General features: G+C 38.2%; 1 protein-coding gene across 1 annotated transcript in view; it reads left to right on the top strand.

Moving 5' to 3' along the window:
* The first annotated feature begins 712 nt into the window (after positions 1-712).
* Positions 713-10,803, top strand: part of LOC141805788 (rhotekin-like) — a 29,006-nt gene continuing 18,915 nt past the window's right edge. Inside the window, exons 1-9 of the mRNA XM_074690979.1 lie at positions 713-794; positions 5,763-5,962; positions 7,795-7,841; positions 7,929-7,982; positions 8,234-8,351; positions 8,464-8,709; positions 8,791-8,885; positions 8,965-9,071; positions 9,169-9,297. Coding sequence (XP_074547080.1) covers positions 777-794; positions 5,763-5,962; positions 7,795-7,841; positions 7,929-7,982; positions 8,234-8,351; positions 8,464-8,709; positions 8,791-8,885; positions 8,965-9,071; positions 9,169-9,297 — 1,014 coding nt within the window. The 5' untranslated portion in view covers positions 713-776. The remainder of the gene's footprint in view (positions 795-5,762; positions 5,963-7,794; positions 7,842-7,928; positions 7,983-8,233; positions 8,352-8,463; positions 8,710-8,790; positions 8,886-8,964; positions 9,072-9,168; positions 9,298-10,803) is intronic.

The following is a 10,803-nucleotide window of genomic DNA, read 5'->3' as shown; positions in this document are numbered from 1 at the left end:
GAGGATCTCTGAGCTGCTGCAGACAAAGCTCTTCTCTTTCTTCATGTACTCTTAGATCATGGTTTGACATTTGACACAATCAACTGTCACCACCTGCTGCAGAGTCTGAGACAATTAATTGGCATTAAGAAGCAGCGTGAAGCCAGGCTGAATCCTGTTTATCAGATCTATGTCCGTTGGTTCACAGTTACCTTCAGACGAGTGATGTGGACAAAGACGTGAAGCTGTGCAGAAAAAGATTTAATGTGGAGCTCAAAGCAACAAAATAATGCGCTTAAGTTTTTTATTTACATGAGCACAGATAAAGTTTGTGCAGGGATGCAGTTTTTATTTTGTAGAGTGTTCTTGACAAGTTTAAAGGTGGTAATTGCACCTTACATCTCTTGTTATGTGTTTCTGCAAAAAAGCCTGTTTTCTTTGTCTTTATTTATAACCAAACTGATAATTACACACCTCGCTTTTTTTTTTAATCTACACTGCTGAAGCTAAGCTTCCTTTTCTCACGTAATGTCTAAGCCGCTGTGAGTGATCATGTGTCATACGTGCTACAGTGGCCGGAGTAAAGGTCCACAGGGTTTAAGAATCTTCTAATCTCTCCTGCAGCGACCTCTCGTAGTGACGCTTAATTCTGTTTTGATCTCTCTGTTGAGTAACTAATTGCTCTGTCCTCTTCAAACACTCTCACTCAGCTGTGAGATTAGTCAGTCCGCTCACTGAACGTCCTGCTGACAGCACGGAGACCGCAGCAGACCTGAGAGGCCCTGAGGAGAAGGATCATGAACGATAACATACAGGTCAGTGTTTTATATTCAGCTCAGAGTCAAAGCTGTAGGCGGTGCAGGGATGGATGTTGGTATGTTTTATTTATGATTATGTTTGTTTGTGGTTACATCAAAGATAATAAAGTTAACACGGTACCTGTGAGAAAACAGTCACTTTTATTGTTTGATAAATCCTCCAGATACAAGAACTGTTTTTATTCACCCTCACCTAAACAAAGACAGGACTACAAGCTAGTGTCCTGGGACCAGAACAATAAACTACTGACAGTGACAGCCTTCATAGTAACAATCATTTATTTATCCTCAGGTAGATGAAACTCAGGTCACTGCAGAAGCTAAAATCTAAGCAGGTGTTTATTTCTTGTTTTTGCAACAAACTGTTTTATCAGATTTTAATATGAGCCACATTCACCTGATGAGACCAGAAAAATGTCTGGTTTAAAGATATTCAAAGACAAAAATCATGCCTGAAATGCTGTAATAATGGGGTAAGAATACTGTCTTTTACATGACACCAAACCGGTACAAGTTTTGTTTTCTACTCAGAAGCAATTCAGGCACAAGTTTTGTCTTTTAATATCTTGAAATAAAACATTTTTTCTGGACTCTTTGGATGAGTATGGCTTATAGTTAGTCTAACAAGACAATTTTTCTAAAAAAAAGGTAATTAACATTTGATTTGATTTCAGTTTTTGCATTGGAGGAGAGGAAATTATTTAAGTTTTTTAAGCCTGTTAAAAAAGCATGGAGTGACTAAATATCAAACTCACTCTATTGAATTACATCAATTAGTTATTTGGTCTTTTTTTTTTACTTTTGGCTTTTTGTGTACATTAAATTTAAATGATGTGAAAGAAATGTTTTAAGGTTTTCACTTTGGGCGCTCAGATTTTAGAAAGAAAAAAATATTTTTATGACAGGAATGATTCAGGGGATGTAGAAGTCAAAACCAAAACAAAATGATGAAGTTTGTTAAAATGTGATTGATGTATCCCTCATTTATGTACCTTTATTAACATGATCTGTTAGAAGATCCATCTTTAAACAAACACACTCATCAGGTTTAGGAACCCTTTACTGTTTTCTCATGGGACTTCAAAAAGATTTTTTTCCTCTTGTATTTATTGTTATTATATTATTATTCAGATCGGACAGGACAGTAGAAAAAGCAGGAAACATGGTGAGAGTGAGGAGGGACCTGTGAGTAAGAGGCCACAGGTGGGATTCAAACCCAGGCTACCTGCTTAAAGACGAACCTGCTGGGAAGTTTGAGGTAACAGCTAGACCATAACAGCTTCCCAGAACTGAATACAAAAAAATAGATGTCACAATAAAATCACAACAATAGCTTCCATGAAATTTATGAGCTTGGTGAGTAACCTAGTTTGAAGGGTTCATTCTGGATAATTTACAAAACACAACCTTTAATTAAATAGAAATAAAAGTTGCATCACAAAATGAGAGTTTATGTCATTTTAAGGACTCAGCTTAGTCTCAGGAAACATGTCTGAACTGTACCATGAGCCTTTGATCCCTAATCTGTACTTTCTTTAGCATGTATGGTATGTTAATATGGCACAGAGTGACATTAACCAATGGGTAATCCTGTGTAATAAAGCTGTTTTGAAACACTGTGAAAGTCTTATATAACATTTAACACTGTGGTCTTTGAAATGATTATTAGATAGTTGATTTATTTAAAGTTACTTCTCCACACTTACACATATATTTTGAAAGGCAATGTAGAATATAATATTTTTAATGATTATTTTATGATCTGTTGACACTTTACTCAAGATTATGACCAACGTCATAAATGATAATAAATGATAATAAATGATGATAATAAATTATTAACACTCACTCCTCAAAACAAGTTCCTCCTGTATTGTTTGACTCTGCAGTTTGCTCTTTGCTCCAAACACTTTGTTGTTTAATTAACTAATCTAAGAATAACTAATCCGCTTTAGTCCGGCACAAGCAGACAGGAAGTGATAAGGTAAAGTGAGCTAAAAATCAAAACATGAGCGCCTCATGAACCGGCTCACCTGGAGTCCTCACCTGGAGTCCTCTGGAGCTTGTACGTGTCTCATAGCTCACACAGCTGGAGTGTGTCCAGAGATTAGTCTGAGGCTCCACTTTAACTCTGACACCCCATGAGGATCTGGTCCTTATGTAACAGGTCTGCTTTGGGTGTTCCCAGCTGACGGATCAGATGTATTTAAAAGTCACAAGGCTCATGTTTGTGACGGTCACCTGGTTTAAAACAGTCAACTCTTAATGCCTCAGCGTCAACAGATATCAGCACAGCTGTAGTGTTTGGCATTTTGTTGTTTCACTGTGTCCTTTATCATAGTGCAAAGTTTCCTAGAATGCACAACAGGGTCTACTGAAAACCTCCCATCTCTAAATGAGCTTTGTGTATCATTACATGATGCAACAAAAAATCCACTCTTTTAGCAAAATCCACAAAAAAATATTGCTGTGTGGTGTCCGGTCACACTTGTTCTCTGTGTTTTTTTCAACACATGCGATAAATTCAACAGATGAAGCTTAATATTATTATAATATAATTATTTTTTTCATTATGTCTAAATTCTTTTTTTTTTTTTTTGCATCACCCCTCACTGACTCGTTTTTGGTTGCATCCTGTGCTGATTGGACCTCAACACCTTTGCTTGTCTGGGCTACTCTTTCATCTTGACGTCCTTCCTCATCACTACTCTATAAACTTTCATCTTCATGCATGTCCTGAGGAGTCGATCCCTCATCCTCCTCATCCTCCTCATCCTCATCTTCTGTTAACTACTCCACTTGTCACTTGTGTCGCCATCCAGCACATTTTCAATATGCTTTATTTTTCTCTCTTCTTCATTTTGATTTTTTGGTCAGTTTTTTTTTTTTTTTATAATGAATTTATTTTTTTTTCATTGGAGTTTGAGCAATTTCCCCTCGGGGATTAATAAAGATAGTAGAGCTGATATGATTTCAGAGGATTTTTTATTGTAAAAGTACCCAGAATGCATTTGAAGATGGTATTTTATTGATTAACAAAGTTAATTAAGTTAAAAAAGAATTGTGTGGTAGATTACATGATAAAAATGTTGCATGAATGCTCAGGAAAAAAGCACATTACCCTTGGAGAATGAATTTGATACAAACATTTTAACACAATTTAATTGAAAAATAAACACTGCATTACTTGGTATATATCCATTCTTTCAATGCAGAAAATATATATATTTTTAAAATCAGTAATGACATAGTTGTTATTCTAATTGTAACTTCTTGAAAATCAGCAATAATTGTCCTGAATTAATGTGAATGGATGATTTTATGAGAGCAGCCACTTTGAAAAGAGGCCAAAATACAGCCTCAGATGCCTGTAATGGAATGATAACCCTCAAGGGAGCAGAAAACATAAATCTTATAAGCATCAGGTTATTAAGAGAACATTTTTCTTCTTCTTCTTCTTCTTTTTTTTTTTTTACCATTTTGATGAGATCGAGGTTTTAGAAACTCATGTAGCAAAGTGTCAAAAACTGCAATCCTCCAAGTGTCCTCCAGAGGCTGGTTGCAGAAACACCAGTAACAACACACTTCAAAAACTAAAACCGAAGTGTTGATGTCTTATTTCTGTTAAAAGAAAAAAAAAACTATCAAAACAGAAATTCCACTTGAATTGTTTGAAAAGTGAAAAAATAAAATAAAATCCATAAAATCTAAGTAAGTAAGAAAAGTTAGAGAAATTTGCTTTTCAGTTTTCCTAAAATAATAATCATAGTACTTTCTGCTCTTTACAAGTAATTAATGGTCATTTTTGTCTTTGAAATATTTGGAAATAAAATATTTTTCTGTACTTGTCAGGTGTACGTGAAAAATATTGTGTCAAGTAAGTTTGTTTTACTAAAATAAGACTGGTTTAGATTTCAGTTTTTGCAGTGCAGCCATTCATAAAGCCGATCTTTACAACAGACATGCAAATGTCTACAGCCTGGTTCGAAGCATTAATTTGGTCTGAATATCTCATTTCTCTATCAGCACACACTGTATGAATTACAGTTACAGAAGTTTTTCCCTAGTTTTGTCCGTATATAAGTATACTCTTTGCCTCATCCTCACTCATACAAAGCTAAGTTTGTGTTCAGCTTTTTCAGTATGGCAGAGCCATCGATAGACTTCAAACTTCTAGAACAAATACGGGTCGTTAGTAAAGTAAAGTTGATGGAAATTAGATTCATTTTTAAGATAAATCATCTCAGGCCAAGCTTTGGCACAAAACCCAAACCCTGACCTTTCCCTGGTATTTAGACCAGCCGAGGGATCGTTTTAGAGATCAGAATTTATCTGGAGGGGAGTATAAAAGTTTCTCTTTTTAACTAATATTCATGGACCTCGGTCCAACTGTTGTGGAGACATTTCAGACTAAACCTCACAGCATCAGGGGATGGTGAGGTAAGGTCAGACTGTAGGATACACTGTCTGGAACCAATGACTGTGCATAATTTAGAGTAAGTTCATCAGACAGACTGAGAGCCATAACTTTGTCTGGGTGAATAAATATTTTCCTGTTATTTCAAAATACACTGAAAAATCATTTTGAAAACATTTTTCCAAACCACTTTGGTAACAGAATCTCAATTTGAGGAGAAATTATCCTGGGACCATGACTAGGGGAATCAAAGAGTTTACTCATCAGCCAGAGTAATTTATCTCAGGAAACAAAGACCTGCTGTTTGTGATTGATCTAAAAACACTGGAAGTAATTCTGGTTTATTTTCTTTGTAGAATGAATTTCTGTAGAGTCAGGGGATTACCACTTAAAGTCAGACTGAGCCATGTTTTCACTTTTTAATTTTTTTCTTTTTCTCTTCATCATCGTTCAAACTCTCTTAGCTGCTTTTCTGTTTGAAAGAGAAGATTCTGAATCCTGATTCTGATAATTAATGGAGTGTGCTTTGTTCATCCCATTGGGGACAGGATGAAGTGGTGCTGAAGCAGATTGAGAAGGAGGTCAGGATGCGTGAGGGCGCCAGTAAGCTGCTGGAGTACTGTTCCAGGAGAGAGCAGGCCCTGGAGGCCTCCAAGAACCTGCTCACCTGCAACACCCGCATTCTGGCCTTGCTGAGCCAGCTGCAGAGGATGAGGAAAGCTCAGATCCTGCACGGAGTGGAGCACAGGTCAGAGCGAGCATACAGACACATTCATACCAGAGCAGGGGGGACTAAAGGAACGATGAGCAGTTTCTCTGTAAGGGTTTCTGTATGCTGCAGTACCTACTGTTAGCCACTGGGGGGCAGAAAAATCCACTCATTTAGACTTTCAGGTCTCTAAGTTCAAGAGCACTTGACCTGATGTGCTGGTTTATCACTTGTGCTGTGTTTTATACTTCTGTAGGAGTACACACACTTATCATCATTCCAAAATAAGAGCACGCAAATCTGTAAGAACACCATTTAAAAACTCTTGTATTTACTTTTACCTTGAAAACATTCAAGCATCACACAAATGTGGTTTTCCTCAATTTTTTCTAGCTTAAGACACAAAGTCTCAGGTAAACATCTTCATCTTGTCTGACAGGAAAAAATAAAAACATAGTGCCAGAAAAGTGTTATTTAAAAAAAAAAAGAAAAAAAAAAGAAAAAAGAAAATTAAAAAAAGAAAAAAAAAAAACCTTAACCAGGGGTCTACTCGCCAGAAAAACTACAATTTCAGCAAGTGTATTTCTTAAAACAAAACAAAAAAAAGACAAACAAACAAACAAACAAAAAAATAGATAAATAAAAAAATTAATAATACTGTTTTCAGTCCATAAAAGAGTTTTATTTCAAGGTATTAAAAGACAAAACGTAGGCTTGAAGTGAGCAAAAAAAAAAAAAATGGGATAAGAAAAATGTTTTTGTCTATTTTTCTTCAGACAGAAACCTGACAAGCAAATTTTTTCTTACTCTGAATGCAGATTTTTTTCTTTTACTATCAAATGTATATCAACACAAACAACACAACATGACAGAAGTACAGCCACAACAGAAGTTAAAAGAGTTCAACTTTAGTGGTTTATCCCAACGAGTGCAGAAAGTAAGCCAAACATTATTTTCTTTTTAAACTTCAGCTATGATAAATATAGCTATAATGCTAACGCTTTGGCATGACAGATTCATAAAGCTAAATATACAATGTCACATTACCGGTTAATGTTAAAGAACTACAAGTACCACGGAGAAGATCACAAGGTGAGACTCCTACGAAGCTATCCTCCCTGGGACCCTGTGTACTCATATGATGACATAACTTTTCTTCCTCTCAGACCCATGATACTTCATCTTATAAAGCTTTGACCTTTAAGCCACATTTAGGGACACTGCCCAAGTCACTTTGAGGTGAAATGACAACATTAAACTCATGTAAGTGAAAACAGGATGGAGGAAACATGTGCAAAAGACTTCTACAGCAGCTCCCAACAGAGAAAGGTAAAAATTATATCCAATATTTCTAAATGAAAGCAGCGTGTTTATGTACAATAACACTAATAACTAAATAAGAAAGATAAGAGACAGTAACGTTCTGCACAAAGACCAAGTTTACTTATTATACTGTTAGGTTTTACTTATCCCAAATAGCAAGGAGAAAACAAAATGCAGCTTGTCAGAATAAACAACTTTAATAAAGTTTGTTGCAGCCCTAAGAAGAACAAAAGAGGAAGAACAAAACAATAAGTGTTGAGGATTTTTACATTTCCAGTGAGGGCTCATTCTGCCCTCAGCTTAGCTCCTGATTGGTGCAAAAAAACGATGTGATTCCAAAATAACAGTGAGTTGACTCTGGGAGACGAACAGCCTTTGGAGACATCTCTAACCTTTCCTCACCTTTAGGCTGTAACTCCTGCCACTGTTGTGCTGGGTGACACAGCGTTCCTGTTATTTTATCGTCTGAACATTCTGTCCTGTGCTGCCTGTCTGTTGGTGTGAACGCATTGTGAAAATAAATAATAAAAATATTTGTTTTACTGCAGACCGTCTGTGGAGGTAGTTCCATGTCTGGGAAACATCGCCCTATCAGGTGATACTTCACTAAACACCTCATCAGAAACTCAAAGACTTAAACTCTGCTTTAAATTTGACTAATTTTATTACTTACACTCTGCAGACCTGCGAATCCCACTGATGTGGAAAGACTCTGAGTACTTCAAAAACAAAGGAGGTGAGTCGGGAGGTCTCAGATCACATTAAAAGGATTCAGAGAGGAAAGAGGATCTGACAGGGTGGAAACTGTGTGTCTAACAGTGATAATCAGTGTTGGGGTCAAAGAGGGTTTCCATTAGCATATTTCATCCATTATTATAAAAATATCAACAGAAATAGAGGGTACATTTGATGTCAAACCATGCAAACAGGAAATGTTTGACCTCTTCTCCACATTTCAGTTTTTAACCCTGTTCCTCTGACCTGCAGAGCTTCATCGCTGCGCTGTGTTCTGCCTGCTGCAGTGTGGCACAGAGATATACGACACCGACATGGTGATGGTGGACAGGACGTTAACTGACATCTGCTTTGACGACACCATAATATTGTGAGTCTCTTTTTATTATTATTGACATATTGTTTTAGGATTAGTTTCCAGCCATCATCATGAGACCTTTTTCCGTCATGTGTCATGTGTCTGTGTGTGTCTGTGTGTGCAGTAAGGAGGCAGGTCCAGGCTTTCAGCTGCGTGTGGAGCTCTACAGCTGCAGTGCAGTTGAGGACTTCTCCTCAGGGACTCTGGGGCCCAGGAGAGTGAGCTACCTGGGGGGCTCTCTAGGATGCTCCTCGGGGAAGAAGATCCGAGCCGCTCTGGAGTCCGCTGCGGTTTGTGGATCTGTGATAGGCTCAGGGTTTGCAGGGCATGGAAGTGTGTCACCACCGTTATCCTCCAGCATGTCTAAAGTGTAAGGATGACAACTCCTTAACAAAGACAGACTGTGAAATATTTTAAACTTTACGAACTAATTTCAACTTTTCATCCTAAGAGGGCCGAAGTACAACCTGCTCGCTCACACAACTCTGACAATTGAACACATCAAGGAAGGTTTCAAGACTCATGACCTGTCAATAGCAGCGACAGGTGAGTCCTCTTCTGTCTTTGTTGAATCTTTCCCTCATCTTCTTTCTGTAAACACATCTGTAATCTCTCTGTTCTCCAGAGGACAGTCCCTTCTGGTTGCCTCTGTACGGGAACATGTGTTGCCGCCTCACGGCTCAGCCTCATTGCATGATTCAGCCGGTCATGACGGGCCAACTCAAGCTCAAGGTGAGCAGACGTTAAATAAAAATCCATCCTTGTAATGATTCAGAATGTAGTCTCACATTATTATTCACTCAGCACTTCACTCCCTGCTCTCATTCAGCTTGAAGAGGACCTTAATTGCTGGGAAAATGTCTACGGCGTCCTCAGGGGCCACAGTCTTCTCTGCTATCAGACTGAAGAGGACCTGGAGTCTGAGGACGAGCCTTTACTTGTAATCCCTGTCAGAAAGGTTGGTGATAATGAATAAAAGTCTCATGAATAAATAGATGGATTCATTGGAGGTTTTTGTCCACGCTGATTACAATAACAAGCCGAGGCCAGCAGAGAGCACTGCTGAATTAATGACCGAGCTCCTCTGAGGAGAGCCTGTTGTGAATCTGAGCCAGCTGAGATTAAAATGTTTGATACTCTCTTAGAAAAATTAATTTCTACCAAAATCCCTCACAGATGATCTGTTTAAGGGACTTTGTTTCAACTTAAAGGTGCGCTACGCAGAATTTAACATCATTCTGTGAAACAAACTCAGCAGGAAATATAGGATTCATAATAAGATCTAAACTGGAGTAAAATCACCTGAATATGAAATCTGTTTTGTTATATTGATTTACCTTTTTAGATCTACACAGGACTGAGGTCCCTGCCACAAAGGTGTGCATCACCTTTCATAGGACAGGTCGTGTTTTGGTGTTGGGTGTGTGGCTGCTGGAAGTGCAACTTTTATGCACTGAAGAATCTGGACTGATGGATATATAGACAGCATGAAGCAATAGAAACTTTGTTTATAATACTTGAGTACAGCATTTGCTGTCAATTGTTTAATTCAAGAATGTGTTGTGAAGCATTTTCTGATTTATTTCCTGATTTTTTGTTGTCCTGTAGTCATAATTAAGACACAGGAAGGCAAATATATTGGTAAAGGAGCTTTTTGCTGTTTATCTCAAGTAATGAGTGCAGCAGAGTATCACTGTTGTTTCACAGCATGCTCGTAGGCCACCAAGACGACTCAGTGCATAAAACAGTGACGTGTCTGTACTAAAGAGGAGTTCTCTTTCAGTTGATTCACTCCGTACAACACATATCATATGGGGCGTGATATCCTATACTACATGTGTTGTACCTTGTTCCTCTCCTTCAGGGAATAGTAGTTATACTCATATTTATTTATTCATTTATTCATTCATTTTCTATACATCTTATCTTGTTCAGGGTTGCGGGTGGCTGGAGCCTATCCCAGCTGTCAATGGGCGAGAGGCAGGGTACACCCTGGACTGGTCGCCAGTCAATCGCAGGGCTGACACATAGAGACAGAAAACCATTCACTCACACACTCACACCTACAGACAATTTAGAGCAGTGATCTCACACTCGTGCCATGGAGGGCCAAGAGGCTGCAGGTTTTCTTTCCAACCAAAAACTCCACCAGCTGATTTCAATAATTACCTCACCTTCAAGCAGAAAGCAGGGAGTAGTCAGTGAAATCAGCTGGTGGAGTTTTTGGTTGGAAAGAAAACCTGCAGCCTCTTGGCCCTCCATGGCACGGGTGTGAGATCCCTGATTTAGAGAGTTCAATTATCCTGGTGAGCATGTTTTTGGATTGTGGGAGGAAGCCGGAGGACCTGGAGAGAACCCATGCATGCACGGGGAAAACATACAAACTGCACACAGAAAGGCCCACCGGCAGAACAACACTCATATTAACAACAACAACAACAACAACAACAACAACAACAACAAC

The sequence above is a fragment of the Halichoeres trimaculatus genome, unplaced genomic scaffold (genome assembly GCF_033239565.1).
Source record: "Halichoeres trimaculatus isolate MK-OKI-2021-1 unplaced genomic scaffold, fHalTri1.1 fHalTri1_scaffold_16, whole genome shotgun sequence".
Lineage (NCBI taxonomy): Eukaryota > Metazoa > Chordata > Actinopteri > Labriformes > Labridae > Halichoeres > Halichoeres trimaculatus.
This window is presented reverse-complemented; position numbering and strand designations above follow the sequence as displayed.